This window comes from Mixophyes fleayi, chromosome 1, assembly GCF_038048845.1.
Source record: "Mixophyes fleayi isolate aMixFle1 chromosome 1, aMixFle1.hap1, whole genome shotgun sequence".
Taxonomy (NCBI): Eukaryota; Metazoa; Chordata; class Amphibia; order Anura; family Limnodynastidae; genus Mixophyes; species Mixophyes fleayi.
The window spans coordinates 220,545,168-220,562,607 of NC_134402.1; the positions used below are offsets into that span (position 1 = coordinate 220,545,168).

The 17,440-nt window shown below is 39.4% G+C and overlaps 1 protein-coding gene across 1 annotated transcript in view; it reads right to left on the minus strand.

Moving 5' to 3' along the window:
- Window positions 1–1,019: 1,019 nt before the first annotated feature.
- The window catches only part of PGPEP1 (pyroglutamyl-peptidase I), a 41,831-nt gene continuing 25,410 nt past the window's right edge, over window positions 1,020–17,440 (minus strand). The window contains exons 3-5 of the mRNA XM_075205349.1: window positions 12,326–12,442; window positions 3,395–3,627; window positions 1,020–2,204 (exon numbers count right to left, since the gene is read on the minus strand). Coding sequence (XP_075061450.1) covers window positions 2,012–2,204; window positions 3,395–3,627; window positions 12,326–12,442 — 543 coding nt within the window. The 3' untranslated portion in view covers window positions 1,020–2,011. The remainder of the gene's footprint in view (window positions 2,205–3,394; window positions 3,628–12,325; window positions 12,443–17,440) is intronic.

The window sequence follows — 17,440 nt, forward strand, 5'->3', positions numbered from 1 at the left end:
AGAGTGATGATATTCCAGCTCTAGAGGTAGTTAAACATGAGTTTATATTTACTTTAAAAATATCAGTATAAAAAAAATAAATGTTTACTTTACCATATCATTATCATATTATAGTTTATCAGTAAAGCACATTTAATAAAAGATTGTGTGAATTTTTTTTAAACTAAATTGGTTAAGGATTGTTCATCAAAAAAAGGACTTTTGCTCCAAGGAGAGAGAAAAAAATCCCAAAATATGGAGCGAAGAGGTAATATTATACATGAACACCAAATAGAATTAAAAAACAAATGTAGACATCAGATAATCTCTTGACTGGAATCAATAATACATAACTTATATATTTGAAAGACATCAAGTGACAAGTCATAATTTCTTAGCAATCAATAGAGGAAGCCGATAACTATGGCTTGTTCTTTCCATTTTATTGGAGCCAAAAAAACATTAGTTTAAATGTGCTTAATACTTAAACAATGTATATGTGCTGTCTCATGAGTAAAATCAAATTTAAAGGTAGTGCTAAATCTCAGAAATAAATCACTTCTGCCCAAATATAGCACAAACAGCGAAGAAGGAGCTCCTGTCACTTTGTGCACTGTTCACCTAAAACTGTGCCACACAATGAAAGCAGGGTTAGCGTAGTGGGATCCAGCATCTCCTATTTCAGAAGATACTGCATTGCGCCAAGTGTCCAAGACTAAAAGTGCTCCATTTGCATACATTCTAGTAAAAATGGTGTTCTGACACACTACACTTATCTTATACAACACACAATGCATTCTGGAAAAAATAAAAAATCTACAATCTGAATGAATAAGATAAGAAGATCAGCTCATGTGATAAAATGCAATGCCACATTCCAAAGAAAAATAAAGCATAGAACGTGTATATACTAGTCTGTGGAATAACTACATAGAACGAGCCTGCATTTGTCTGTAATTAGAATATGTAATGGCAGTTGTGCTTTATAGTTTCCTGCATATAATCTCTGGGTTATCAACCAAGATTTTCCTCTTGGTGCAGCCTGATTGTCCTGTTACAGACAAAAGTACTAGCTGTGCATCGCAAGTTCCTGATTAAGGTATATAAACTTTAATAGCTAGAGATTGCAAAAGTAGACACACGGCGGATTAGCAAATGGCTAAACATTATTCATATTATACTTTTACATTTAAGATTCAGGAAGCCTGAAATGCAGAACAAATCAAACCCAAACAAAATAAATCCTTCCAATCCCTTTACTCTAAACATACACATACCTCATCATAATTTAGTTTGCCTTTATTATTTATTTTTTAATTTGTTTTCCCACAGTGAGAAGAAACCATTGACAATATTTCCACCCAAGTAATTCCTAGGTTGTTTTCTTTCCCTGAAAATATGAGCATTGTGACAGTAACATGTTTATATTGTTTTCATTGCCACGATATCAGGTTTTCATAGACTATAAGGCAGAACAGGAGGGCCAGTATTGGTAGCGTATACTAGCATCAACCAAACAAGCGCTGCCCACTTTCAAAACTTTGACTGGAGAATGAAATGTTTTGTGCCCATTCACTGGTAATGTCTAAGACCCAAGTGAAGGAATCCCACCATCACTGTAGCACGGTTGGATGTATCAACTTAACACAAACGGGAATCTTCTCTAGTACGTAAAAAGCTCATTTTCCCCATAATAAAACTTCATTGTTTTATTGAAGGGGAAAAACCAAGAACAAGTTGACTGATTTGTATGTTGCCCCATGATAAATTAATGTAATATTGTCAGAATAATTTCAATCTCTCGCTTACACTATATGAAGTATAGGCAGCATTAAGCACATTTGGCACGGAGAGAGGGTATCCCACACTGTCCCAAATAAACCACATTCCACAGAGAGAAAGATGATGAAGTAATCAGAATAGGAAAAGAAATACTGTGGCCTAAAGAGAACTGGCAGTGTGTTGTTCAGAGAGCATGATGCATTTTTACATACATAGAAAAGGTATGACAAAGAACAGCAAATCTTGCTCATCAATGTTTGTGATTACAGCTGATCTGGTCTTCCGATTGCTGCAGCATGTCCAGGATCACTTTTATAATGGCTTGCACAGCTTGTCCCAGTTGTGCTGCTGTATATGGCTTTCCCAGAGGAGGCACATGGACGAACACAGATTTGCCATGGCTCTTGTACAAAGAGGTGTAGTAAGTGAAGTCACAAAGGTACCTTCCAGAGAGAGATCGACAGTTACAAATACAGTACAATAATCCATCTCACTGTTAGTGACACATGGGCTCTTGGAGCACATGCTTATCTCAGCCCCTTCTACCTAGGCGTTTACACTCCGCTTTTAGGCATTGTCAAACGACTGTTAAACTAACAAGCTAATAGGCTCTTACACTGCCTTTTATAAGCATGAATGTACATAGTACACACCAGTGGGCTTAGATATGTGGGTACTCAACATACCTATAGCTCTCTAGCCAGTAGGTATACATAAGAAACGTTAATATATTAATTCCTGTTAAAAAAAATAATCTAAAACAAACAAACAAAAAAAAAAAAGTAGAAATTCAAAATTTGCAGCATCTTGCAGAGATTCCATTTGGGGTTAAAAATAACTTTCATATGAATATGGAAACATTTGATTTTATTTTTTCTTAGGACATTGAAAGTAAGGTGTTCTCAAATAGGACAAATATATTTTTGGTATTATTAATCTACTTAATGACCACCTAGTCACAAAGAACAGGTCTCTCTGAAACAGACTACAGATCCTCTTCCACCACCACTGCAGTGTTCTGCATGTTTAGCCAACTATCCAGCCCTCTCAATACTGCCTTACCACTTTTTCTGTAATATATAATACCAAAGCATTGTTATACAAGACATGGGCTTATTTTAAAAATTGCATTCTAAAAAAGTCATCTACACACATCCTCTTGTATATGTTGCACTGATGCACAATATTACTGCTCACATGGTGCATTTTTAATTTTTTTCAAAAGAGGCCTTATTTCTAATACTGTACTGCATACCTACCAACTGTCCTGATTCAAGGACTCTCAAAGGAGCAGGACTTACAAAATCCAGCAGAGTTGCATCCCAAAGTTGATGTTTCTGGCTGGGAAGTGGTCATTTTTGGGCTGGATTTGTATATGTGCAAGGCAGGGCTTATTTTGTCCCGACTCCATTTTGGGAGGTATGGAACGGACATATTTACAACTCCAATTGGGCTACTGCACATACACATTATCTCTTCACCTTAGAGAAGATAGGTCTATAGTTTATAATAAATTGCTTGGAATTTGGAAAAAGAACTGCTCACAACGGCTTTGTGGCCCACAACCACAATTACCATAGCTAAAGTGGTTCTGAAAATAAAATACTAAGAAGGTATTGTTTATGAAACATACCTGCCCGCATCCGTAGACACTGTAAATTGAATATCTGGTTTAGCTTCTACTACTCCCTTGCACACAGCATCCATGTCAATAGCAGAGTGCAAGCATTCTGGGCCTTCTTCCACACAGCACTGTGTACCTGGGCAGAACTGGCAGTTGTCCAGGCCTTGGTAACCTTTGTTGTGACCGCATTTCTCTAGCGTTACCATTGTAGCCATACCAGAAACTCCAACATGAACTATCAGCTGGGAAACAAAAACAAGTCTATATTTTATTTAAACTCTTTTAAGACGACCAGTACATTTATTACTGGCTTGCTTAAAAACAAGATAATCAAATCACACAGTTTTATGCCACATAAGATCACATATTGGACCATTGAATTATTTAACATGGTGCAATATGCTGTAACTAATAGCAACCACATGTTTGCTTTGATTTTCTAAACAGCAAAATAAATTAACAGTTATTATTTGATAAATTTCTGCACATTACAAATTGCCTTTTCTTGTGATTTTAAAGAGAACATTCATTTATATATATTTTTTATTTTACCCTATTTGATGTATACAGCCATTTTTGTTTTCTATACCACCGACTGGACAATTATATTTGTCAAGGGCTGTATATATAGTAATCCATATTATACTAAATACTTTTTCATAGTCTCAAGATGGATATACGTCTTTCTTACAGGCACCAAAAACATAGGTTTTTGTTGTATTTTTTAAAAAAAAATTTTTTTTTTTTAAATAAGTCTTTGTATAGCTGTCAAATGAAAATGCAAATTATGTACCTGCTCATTTATTTTCCTTGAAGAACTCCATGGCAGCCCTTACACATGGGTTTAATCCCTTAGTCAGTTGAGTATAGACAGGAAAACTGGTTGACATCCCCAGAGGGGTATATAGTCTGGTTCCTCCATTCCTCCCTCATCTTTTGAGTGCCTTCCAAAGCTATCTTTGACAAGTATCTACAAAAATCATGGGTCGGCCATGATGTTCTTCAATAAAAGAAATGATCAGGCACTCAATTGCATTTTTCCTTATTGGACTTCATGGCAGCCCTTACATATGGGATCATAAGTTAATATGAGGGAGAGGAGGAATAAAATCCCCTTTGTCTGAATGTATGTATATGAATAGTTCATTGTACCACAAAGCTTGAATTTCTCTTACCCTTCTGGCATATGTGATGGCTATCATAATGTTACTTTGAGAGTGAGCATTTTGAGTGACACTTTCTGCAATCACTCAAAGGGTTCTACTGTTAGAACTTCTAAAATAAGATTAAGGTCACAAGGTGACCCAATTGATTTTACAGAAGGTCAAATTCTCTTTGCAGCTCGAGTCTTTTGATTAGTTAATCCGATATAAATCTTGTGTTTAAGAACACACTTAATAAAGACATGCGTACCAAGTACAAGTTCTTTCTGTACACCTTCTTGAAGAAAGCCCAGTATTTGAGGTATGTTGACTTTTAGTGTATTGATTACTTTAGATTAGCACTATTCAATAAAGGTTTTCCATACTCTGTAATATGCTACAGACGATTGCTCCTTGTTTTTGGCAATACAAACAATGACTTCCACCACTTCCCTTTTTCATTTTCTTTAATCTGCATGCAATTAGAGGAACCGTTTGTCATATCGTTTGTCATATCAGCAAGTTTTGCGATCTGGTGGTCAAAAATTTATTATCATACTTCTTATCTGTATATAACTCAACCAACAGTATAGCACAGAGTTTCTCTTACTTATAGCTGTTTCTTTGCTTTTGTCTTTCCAACAGCCTTCACATCCTAGCAATCACTAACAAACTAAGTAGCTATCCCAAATTATAGAAGTGCAATTTACTGAGCATCCACCCATAGCGGCACGGATCTAACCATGCAGCAAAGTCATTACTAAAAACATCATTGTATGTTCTCCAGGCTCTATTAAATTCTTGGAACTCAATTCATTATACTAGCAAGCTTCTCTGTATTTTACATTATGTTATCTAAAAGATCCAAGGTTATTGCATTGCCTCCCTCAAAACAATTCCTTCTACGTGCACTGATCAGAGACGACAATCCATACAATTCTATTGGTGTGGAAAAAAACAGAAGATGCATCTTTCTCTAGTCAGAGCCAAAGGGAACCAAAGCCCCATACAGATTTAGGCATAAACCCGGACTCTGATGCACCTTGCACTGTGAGAACCATACACCAGATACTCACTGCTTTTAAAGCAGATCTTACTTCTCAGATGAGGGAGTCAGACAGAGAATTGCTAATAAAAAGGATAGACTGTCTTTCCAAACCGAGAAAGCAGTCAGGGATACCCTCCTATGAATCCATTTCTTTCATATGAAGGAAAATTTCATAAAAGGAGCAAGAGCATTGAAGAACAATTTAGGAGGACTAGAACTTTTCCGCCGATTTTCCGGTGACCACTATAAACGTAGACTTTTCCACCCTATCACTTCAACTTTGAGAGCTAGTGACATTACAAACAGATGGGGTTTTTCAGCTAAACTGCTGGCACAGTATGAAGGCTAAATGTTATTGCCTCACTGGAAGCAGGCATTAAACTTTTAGCGGAGTCGAACGTCTCAGTCAACCCGAACTTCACCACACCATGAAGCTCTCTGCAACCAAAATGGCCCGTGTCTAAATGAAAGTAACCACTGATATTTGGCATGTGCTTAAATATATATATATTTTTTTTTTTAAACATTTTATTAGGAAGATTTTCAATTTTTAAACAGTATCAAGATTAAGTTACATTGATCAAACAACAGATATAGTGTGAATGAGAAAAACAATATGAACTTCACCAATAAAAGTAAGAACAGAGAACGAAAAAGAAAAGAGAAAAAAAAAAAAAGAAGAAGAGGAAAAAAAGGCAGGGGACAGGGGGGGGGTGAAAGGGAAAGGGAAAAATGTTAGTGTGGTGAGAGGGGGAAGGAGAAGGGGCATCTGGCCTGGCTTCTAAATGTATAACAGGTAAAACCGCATATGGTAAGTCTTCTGATCCTATATTCATCGGTTTCCACGGTAAACGGGTTTTGGTTGTTCTGCTCCACAGGAGGCGAGCCAAGGGTCGCAGATCACTCGAAATGTATTCGGGCAGTCATTGATAATGCTTGTAATGTGTTCACAGCTATAGGTCTGCCATACTCTATTGGTAATTTCAGGCAGTGAAGGGGATTCCAGATGTTTCCAATTTGCTGCTATTGCCCATTTGGCTACATTGAGTATATGGCCCACAAGCGCCATTGTATATTTGCTAACGTCTGGTATGGGTCTATGTAGTAGTGAGTATGAGGGGCAAAGGGGAAGTTTTATTGAGGCGATAATTGATTAGATTGTGAATTTTCCGCCAGAATTCCACAAGTCCAGGGCAGGACCACCAAATATGTTGGAATGAGCCTTCCGGTCCACATAATCTCCAGCATAGGCTAGAGGAATCCGGATATATGGCTTTCAAGTGGGTTGGAACTAAATACCATCTATATAAGAGGTTATACGAGTTCCCTTTGGTACGTACACAGGTAGAGCTCTTAGCGACTCGTGACCTGATCTTAGCCCACTCCTCTACCTCTAGTTCCACGTCAAGGTCTTCTTCCCATTTCAGCTCATAGTGGTCTTTGACAGGTTAACAAAATGCCACCATGATGCTGTAAAAAGTAGAGATTAAACCAGTAGGGAGGGATTTACCTATGCAAAAAGTTTCTAAAGGTGTAAATTGGTGTATAAGCTTAGTGCGCAAGTTGAAAGTGCGTTTCTTGCAACATTACAATCTGAGGAGAATGACGTTTCAAGTACTGGAACAATATAGTACGCTTTTGTGGTGCATTAAGACCATTAGCATTTATGGTTAGAACCGAGAGGGTTATGGTTGATACCAATGGAAGTTAGGCCAAGATAGTTTTAGGTAATATAAAAGGAGCAGCACGATGCCAGGCTGAGGTGCAAAGGATTGGGAGGGGAAGGGAAGGGTTAGTAGGGGGATGAAAGTAAAGTGAGGGGAAAGAAGACAGCTTGAATGGCAAGTCATGTCTTCCAAAAGTTGAAACCAGTACATCCTGTGTACTTGGGGAGTATGGGAGGGTGGTTGTGTAGCCGTGGGTACACTTGCTCAGGGGGAGGGGGGGGGAACCCAGGCATTGCAAATAAAACGGGAGAAACATACATGCGTGCATTTTAGAAACATTTAAGTGGGAGAGATCAGTAGAAAAGCAATACCATGAAATGCACTTAAAGAACATCAGTTTATCTAAACAAGTGAGGCCATTAGCCAACAGTAAATAAGATCCTTAAAATGATATCAACATCAAAACTAGATAACATAATCTTAACCCTAATAATGAACTTGAGTAACTAGCATGCAACTAAGCTGAAAAACAGTCTGCATCGCAACCCGAGGGGCAATCCAGAAAGTATTAAAAGCTATAGGTTATAGAATATCCCTCAGGCTGCGAGGCAGCGGATGATCAGTGATGCGAAGTACAGCATTGCTGCCAGAACTACTAACAGCGTTAACATCGGACAACAATTGAGGGACATCAGTCAGAAAGCAAACAAAAAATAACAACATTACTGTATCGTGAATGCAATCTAAGACTACTTGTTTGCCGGCAAGACCTCAAGAACTATTCGGGGCAGGAGTTCCTTCACTCATGTCTCTGTAGAGGTTTCTTCTGGTACAATACTCATAGCTGCCGATAACCTTTTCAAGGTATCACAAACAGATTATCTGAGCCCTCCAACGGCAAAATTGGAAATGTTTGTGTCCATGAAGACGTGGGAGCTGCTGGTCTCACAGCCTCGGTTGTGCTTGATGTCAGTGACGGAGGTATCGGTATTCCTAGAGTCCGTAGCAGAGTGATTCCTTGGTCTGGCGTCTTAACCTTGGGACTGACCTTTGTGGCCGACCAATAGGTGGAACGGAAACCCCATCGATATCGAATTTTGTGATCTCAAAAGTTTAGCGATTGGGGCGAGATCTTGCCATCTCTGTAGTGTAGAGGGAGCAAGATCCTGGTAAACTTGAAGGTCAGATCCATCAAACTGAAGTGAGGTTGTTGCTCGAGTGGCAAAAACAAATTGTTCTTTATATTTATAGCAATGGAACCGAACAATGACGTCTCTAGGAGGTTGATTTAGGGGAGGTTTCGGTCGTAATGCTCTGTTAGCTTGGTCTGTCCAATGCGGAGGCGTCTGGTAGGAAATTGAGGAATAATTTCTCAAGATATTTGGGTAGGAGGTCTCCATCTATTGTTCCAAATGCGGAGATTATTCCTGTGATCAACTATATTTGTTTTAAGTCTTTGCTCCTTGCAGGTTGAGAACCGACAGACTGTTTCACTTAACATGCCGTGGATGACCATTTTGGAAAGTTGATTTTAAGAAAATGTTCAATCAATGGGAGTATATTTACACCACCTTCCTTCAATACTCCAAATGTCTCAACTACTTAGATATGCACATCAAACTATTATATAAACTTTATCTTAACCCTGAAAGATTACATAAAATGTGACCAAGCCAATCAAAACTTTGTTAGCATAATTGCAAAACTATTTTGCATATCTTCTGAAACTCCCCAGTGATTCGATCCTTGTGACAGGCAGTTTTCAACCTGCCAAATACTGTTCTCAATACCAATGTGGCTCCCTCACCAGAGGCTGCACTTCTACATTTTTACTCTTAGCACATGTTTACTATGTTTAAGTGTTTGATAAGCCCTATTTTCATTGCAGCTAAAACAGCTGCAGCCTAAAATTGTAAAAATCCATTGCCTCCAGCCATAAACAATATCATATGTAGAATCCAGTTCAGTTTTCATATGGAAACTGCCAAAATAGCCTATTCAACTTCAGTTTCTTCATCTATTATCAAATGGTCACAATAGCATAAATATGCTACTGATTGAGAGGGCTCAACCTCACCTGACCCCAAGACTATTTCTGACCATCTTCCCTTTAGCCTAAATGAACACCCACAAAAGAATGTTTAAAATGTAAAGTTTGTCTCCCCTATTGTTCCTTTTTATTTTATCCTCAATGTTTGTCAATTTTTCTAAACAAAAATAAAAAAAATGAATATGGGAAGTGCAGTAAAGTGGCTTTTAGGCTTCTTATCTATTGTCCATGGACATAGCCAGAAGGCTCTTCTAGCCGATACAGTAGAGGATGAAAAAATGTAATAGTATCTAGGGATGCTTGTCATAGAAAGTCAATATCCTTCCTTCATATATTTTTTAGCAAGCGTTACCCACTTACCTTTTCTTGAGTATCAGCATAGCAATCATCCATTCAGATTCTGATGGCTCCAGAAACTGAAACTATAACTACTCCAGCTTTAACGGTGGTGCCTGCAGAAATATGCCAACATTTTTTCCATTACCCTTTCCACTGTATTTCTAAATGAGGCTCCATATTCTAATTGTGTAGCAGTCTTTGAAGATACACCAGATATAGCAGAATTAGATACTGTATTAGTCTCCTACTCCTTGAAGTGATACATGAAATATTTTGTTGTTAATCTGCTGGTTTTCAAGATACTCCCATTCTTTGTCGAGTGATTTCTTATTTACTCTGTGTGCTATAAAACAGCATGCTTTTCTGCTTTCACCAAAAAAAAAAAAATCCTCCAGAATGGCTCACGACAAAATGTTTCTTGTATACCCATAATTTTACATTAAAACATCTACTAATTCAGGATTATAAATTCCATATTATTCTTTAGTTTCTACCTCTTCAGTAGATGATAGCTTCACATAATTCTATTGATTCCACCGAGAGAATGCCTGTAGGTGCTCCCAATCTAGTTCTGTAGGGAATCTTGTTTTTTTAACCCATTGAGTTGTCTGACGGACATAAATTAATACAAAGTTATTTCTTATCCAGTCTATTAATTATTTAAACTGCTCTGGGGTTTGTGGTGAATTTTCTTCTTTAGGGATACATTCCACACACAATGTTTCCATATAGTCATTTGCTAGTTGCCCATCATATGCTCCACATACTCTGCTAATGCATTTCACTTCTATTACACAGTTGTAAAGGAAGCAGTTCCAGGGAAGTCACCCCTTGTCCCAATGGGCAGATACCCAAAGGAAGCAACATCTCTGGATCCTTTACAGGAACAGGGCAAGCCTAACTATAAAGTAAACAAGAAAACCTCCCTACTCTAACTCTGCCTAACTCAGCTTTGAAGAGACAGAAAAAAAGGATAAGAAAAGGATGAGTCACATCAGACACTTTCCATTGGCGGCAACCTTTTTTTCCTGTCTATACTCAGCTGATAAAGGGAATAATCCATATGTAAGGGCTGCCATAGTCTGGTAAGGAAAATACAATTTTCAGATATTTAAAATATTAAACAGCGTAGGAACACCCAGCATGAAAGTTTATACAAAATGTGGAACGATCTCAAAAGTAAAAGAATTTTATTAACTATCCAGTTTGCTTTAGCGTAACCATTTCATTGCCAGAAGTACCATGACGTCTCTCTTACATCTTATTTTCCTGCGGCTGCAAAATCCTTGTGCACTAAAAAACACCATTACGCAATAACTCCCCAACCACCCATTGGTTTCCTAAATTCCCTTGGTGGGAAGCATGGTCATTAATATATAACAGTGATATGCAGCTCTCACACGTGTCTTAGGGTCTTTGTTTGCTCACAGGGATACCCTTCATTCCTCCCTGTGCAGAATCCTTCCTCTTATTCTTCTTATGTATTGGCTGCTAACTGCTTATATGTTTTGGTGGTTACTGCTGTTTATGTTTGCACACTAAACAGTCGTGATGGCTGGTACATGTAATCGGCTGACTCAATGTGCAGTGTAGCCACTTTTCTTACAGAGAAGAAATATTGTCGTTGGAGCATTTTACTCTATATCAAGGATCTTTCACCGACTAAAAGCAGAGGGAGGAGTGTTTTGCAGAGGCGAAGAAAGTTTAACATTCCATAATAACACAAATCCTCATATGGAACTTGTAGGGATTGTTAGGACTTATTTATATATTTTGGTTCTTGCAGTACCTCAATTCCACTAGAGATCCTGCTCTAGTGATCTACTGGGTCCGTCAGGATGAAGTATATTTTTGCTCATCGACAGATCATCTCCTCCTATAATCATGCACAAGCGAGTTAATCTATCCGGTTGGGTCAGTAATTATCCCACCTGTTTCTACAGACAAAAATCCTGAAAATACAACCTGCTGGTAGCTCTTGAGGACGTTGTTTGTGCACCTCTGACCTAGACTCTGCATCATTGTTTGTTACCTAGAACTTTCTGAATAGCGTCTGCTAGTTTCCTATATTGCCTCTTGCCTCTTGGTCCAAATGTATCTTTTTGCAAGTTCAAGCTTATTTGATATCCTTCCAAGAACCAGTATTATTTTAAATCCTGTGTCTTACTCCTTTCTTTTGGGAGCCTAAAAACCTACAACTTACGCTTCTGAAATATTCTGCCATTGACTGTTCATCCTGCATTTCTGTGTATAATTTATATATGTACTTGTGGCTTTCATAGCTGCCAGAGACTGTTTACAAGTCTGCAAACCTGCATTTCTATTACTTCTTGTATACTCTTTTTGCCTGTGCTCCGGATACTTTGCCTGCACAATTCCAAGAGTAACTCCAGATTGCCTCTGCAGCACCATGGCGGTTACATTTAGAGACTGTACTTTATCTGCAAATTCAAGCTTGTGAGTCTGCCTTTATACTGTTGAACTGCGTACTAAATAAATATTATCATCATTTATCATTCAAACACCATGTGATCTTGTCTTTTCCATTAAGAAACATACAGTGTTCATAACAGGGATTTGTTGCTCCACACAATACTACATTGGGTTTTATAAGAGCCACTTTTTACCTACTTTTCAGTGACTGAAAAAATAATTAATGAACAATCCATTGGGTGAATAATTCCACAAATTTACCTGAGGCTTGTGCTTTATCCATATGTCTGGGATTAACCTTTGCACAGTTTGGTATTCAACTGGAATTTCATAAACACATAGCTCAACCTCATCTCCAAGTCCTAATTTTTCCAGTTCCTGCAAGAGAGGCAAAAAAGTTTTGAGAAACATATGCAAATACATTCCATCAGGTTTTCTGCACAGAAAGCTTTCATGGAGAAAAGCAATAGTATATCTTGAAGTGGACCCCATTTATTCAGTACACAAAAACAAAACAAGTTTGCAGTGTGCTTATGTATTTACATGAATATAGAAACTGTACAAGTAACATTGTAACCCACAAAATTCAAGGGACAAAGCAAATAGACATTTTATATTATTTATTTATTTATAAGGCGCCACAAGGTTTCCGCAGCGCTGAACACAGTACAAACAATGGACAGTACAGGAAACAGTACAGAACAATAAACGAGTAATACAAAGACTTCAGAGACTCCAGGCAAAGCAAATATAATGGAGTTGGAGCAGAAGAGAAGGTAGAGAGACAGGAGGGAGAAGGGCCCTGCTTATAAGAGCTTACATCCTAAAGGGAGGGGAAACAGACAGCCGGCACAAAGGGAGTCAGAGGAGGGGAGCAAGCGCTCAACTCTACAGAGGAGGAGCCAGGAGTGGAGATCGAGCATAGAGAGAGGGTTAGGTGGAAGGCTGGTAGGCTTTAAGGAAGAGATGGGTTTTGAGTGCCCGTTTGAAGGAGCACAGGTTAGGGGACAAACGGATGGAGCGTGGGAGGTCATTCCAATGCAGGGGGGCAGCTCGGGAGAAGTCTTGAATTGTGGAGTGGGATGAGGTGATCAGAGTGGACGAGAGGCGACGGTCATTGGCCGAACGCAGGGACCGGGCGGGAGTGTGGATGGAGAGGAGATTGGAGATATAGGGGGCAGTAGAGTGGGAGAGGGCCTTGTAGGTGAGGGTAAGAAGTTTGAAAAGGATACGGTAGGGGAAGGGGAGCCAGTGAAGTGCAAGGCAGAGAGGTGAGGCAGAAGAGGAGCGGCGGGAAAGGAAGATGAGCCTCGCAGCTGCATTGAGTAACGAACGAAGGGGGGGTGAAGCGAGAGCGGGGGAGGCCAGTGAGAAGAAGGTTGCAGTAGTCCAGCCGGGAGATGATAAGCGTGTGGACAATGGTTTTGGTTGCTTCATGAGAAAGGAAGGGCCGGATGCGGGCGATATTACGAAGTTGGAAGCGACAGGATTGGGCAAGGGATTGAATGTGGGGGGCAAAAGAGAGGGAGTAGTCGAGGGTGACGCCCAGGCAGTGGAGATGGGGAACAGAGGAGATGGTGCGGTTGTTAACAGTAATGGAGAGATCCAGATGGGATGAGGATTTAGACGGAGGGAAAACAATGAGTTCGGTTTTAGCAATGTTAATTTTGAGAAACCGTGAGGACATCCAAGAGGAGATGGCAGAGAGGCAGTCAGATACATGAGAGAGGAGTGGGGGAGGAAAGATCAGGAGAAGAGATGTAAAGTTGAATATCCTCGGCGTATAGGTGATACTGAAGGCCGAATGAGGTGATGGTGATAAAGGTGATAATAAAGACAAAATAAAAATAAAAATAAAAAAAAAAAAAGATACTATACCCTGGTTGCAAAGGTGTGCAAATATTTGTGGAAGCACTTCACATCATCATCACCATTTATTTAGATAGCGCCACTGATTCCGCAGCGCTGTACAGAGAACTCATTCACATCAGTCCCTGCCCCATTGGAGCTTACAGTCTAAATTCCCTAACATATACACACATACAAGCACTTCTTCCTTTTGTTATAGTAGTGACTATTTTTTTATTGGAGTAACCAAGCAAAACAAATTGCAGGACATGGAATACAATACAAAGCAAACAAGGAGATCGAGACATGAACATATGTTACAGTCCAAAAAAAAAAAACCTGCAACAAAACATGCTAATCAAGCATCACCCAGAGCATAAACAAAGAGTAGAGTCTCCAGTCAACCCATATAATACAATAGCACTTACAAAGTCAAACAATTAATAAATGTGCAGGTAAAGAGGAAGCGAGGGCATAATATGGGTGAATTGCAAATCAGGCTGGGGTGTCCAATAGTATCGGGGGAATGTCCTAAGAACAAACATGTTCATATCAAGCAGTATGCTTGAAGCAGTGGTAAATTAATTAATGACATTTACAATATATCCTGATCTGTAGACATCTGTTCCAAACCTGCTCCATGAAATCGAGCTCTATGGCTCTCTTTCTAAAATAAATGCTGTCAAAAAAGAGCTTAAAAATCTGCAAGTCGCTATTACTCAACAGTATCACCAACTCTATCAAGCTAAGTATCCCTTCTTGTTATCCAAAATTAAAAACAGACCTCAACACATGGGATTATTCATCTTCTTAGGAATTCACTCAAAACAAACATATTACAGAGGCTTCTTTATGCCAAACTCTCCCCATCCGAGTCTCCCACCACCACATTTTCAAATGATTTTATTTGGACTAATTGACAGTGGGGGCACTGAGCATTTCAAATTTCAACAGATATTTAACAACGCAGCTCACAAAGTATACACGTGGAGCACCCCTGCCATTTCAAAGATATGACCCAGTCCAGAAGCAGAATGTATTAAAGTCCCAGACCTTTTCTCTCTCTTGTGGCTTCCAGGGTGTCGATGACCAATGTCTGCCAAACATCATCCACTCATCTCACCATCTCTATTAGGAACTATTCCCACAAATATTATCTGAAACGTGAAACCTATTGGCCCCTGGCTGGTGGGTCAGACATTCAAGAAAAATTAAATATACCCTCTAGAAATTTTTACCAGTCTCAAATAAGGCATATCCACAATACTGTAAAGAACATCTTAGTCTGCAAACCCCCCTCTGCCTCCTCTAAGAATCTAAATGTAATGGTGCATATAGAGTTCTGCAGCCAAAGATCCTCATGTACTAAAGTGGAAGGTAGACCTGGTTAGCACTAGATAGCGAGGAGTGGGCAAAAATAAGGGAACAGTACCACGGGTTCCATATACAAAATAAAAGAAAATGCAACTCCTGTACAGGTGGAATTACATTTCCACCAAAATACACAACCTGCAAGCAAACACCTCAGACTTCTGCTCGAGCGGTTGCACAAGAAAATGTTATTGATACTTCTATAACGAATACTCCTCTCCCCCTTCTTCGCCTAAACCCATATTAGGTAAGTTTCCCCCTCCAAACTTTATTCTTCTTGTCTTCACCCTTTCCTTTCTTCTCCCCTCCTCCCTACTTTATGGAAAACCTGGATCAGAAGAGTCCTTCTGAAAACAATGTGAACCACAGCTATTAAGTTCTCATTGGTAACAGAGTAAGCTATCTTTCAGTCACTTATTGTCCCCTCCTGCATAATTTCATTTTATGTTTTATGTTATTGCAAACTCTGATGATCCTCTAATAACATTTTTTGGGGAAAAAAAAAATGTTCTCAATGTAAAAAAGTACTATCCACCGGTCTTTCCCCCATAATATTATATAGTGTATCTTTTGAGCCACCCTGCTGCTCACGACGCAGAAAGCTGCTTACTTTCTTGTCCAAGCAGGAGTTAGTTGCTAGGCACCTTGGATATTCTTTGCTGTGTCATTGGCGGTCACAAAACTGCAATTGCTCAGTAGGCTGCAATGGGGGGTGAGGTTGAGGCTCTTAATGGAGCACTCTGTAGTTTAAAATGCAGGGAGTGCACAGGCTTCCTGCATGCGATAGCATCCTTGTGGTGAGCATTTTCATGAAACATTCAGCTTCTATTGTCCTCTTGCCTGTTTCTGGAAATCCCTGTTTCATCCCTTTGCTATGTTCCTTGATCTCGTTGCTCATTGCCTGCCCACACCTTTTTCTTCTCTTACTGGATCTACTTGGCTCAACTATTGGTGTCTCCCTTTTTATTCTTTCCTGTAACCAAGTCGCCATCCCCTTTCGCTACGTGGCACTCAAATGTCTACTACCTTGAGCTTAACTCCTGGGGGCAACAGAGTATCTGAGAGTATTTCAGGTATGGCAGGAAACATTACCAGCGAATTGGGAAGAGTTCCCATGGAGACTGGGCCGCCTAGCAATGTTCAATTTCTGGTGAACTAAATCCAGACGCAATCACAAATGGTTCAGGAAAGTTCTGTCAGATTATCTGGCCAGGAGGAGGCCTCCAGAATTTCCCAGGCTAATAGAGAACCCATGGTGGAACACAAACTAAATCTACCAGACTGCTTTTCTTGGGGATCAGATGTTATTCCGCAATGTTAAAGAAAGCTGCAAGTTGAATTTCTCTTCCAGTTCAGAACAAAAAGTGGAAATCATCATTTCATAACTAAAAGGTGATCCTCAGACACAGGCTTTTGGCCTCCTTCCTAATAAACCTGCTTTATTGATGCATTCTTTAATGCGCTTGCTTTTTATACAATGATCCACTTTTCCAGTTCCCAACAGCCAGAACTCATATCTAAATACTTCCCAATGTCTTACCATGCAATTCCATATACGTAATAAAGGGATAGCAATCTTGTTATCTGAGCACCTCACTTTCAATGCCTCCAACATTATTAGGATACCTCAGGGAAAGCTACATTATCTTAATTGGGGATCTAAATAAAATCCCATACACCTTTGTTAATGTTTGTGCTCCCTACTCTGTTCTTCCACACCTTAAGTGGTCTGCTATCAGAACAAAGTTGGGGTAGGGTAGCTTAGACACCTGGACAGATCCAACCCCCCACCTAGGTCCATTGAAGTAATTTCTAAGAATTCCAAATCCTTCCTTACTCAGCATTTCCTGTTTGACACATGGAGTGAAGGAATTCATAACTAGTGAGTACACTCTACTCCTCCACCCACAATGTCCATAATCAATTTTTTGCAGCATACAGTCAGATCACAGGCTAGTTACGGTAGACATAGAGGGTCTTCATTCTTGCATGCAACAATACACCTGGTTAATAAAGGAGAGAGTCCTCCTTAACCCACAGTTGACATACAGAGATTCAGAATTATTGTGACATGAGCATTGACCTCACAATCTCATCCATACTACTCTGCAACACCCTTAATGCCGTGATCTGGGGTAGCTTGATTAGAGTGGCAAC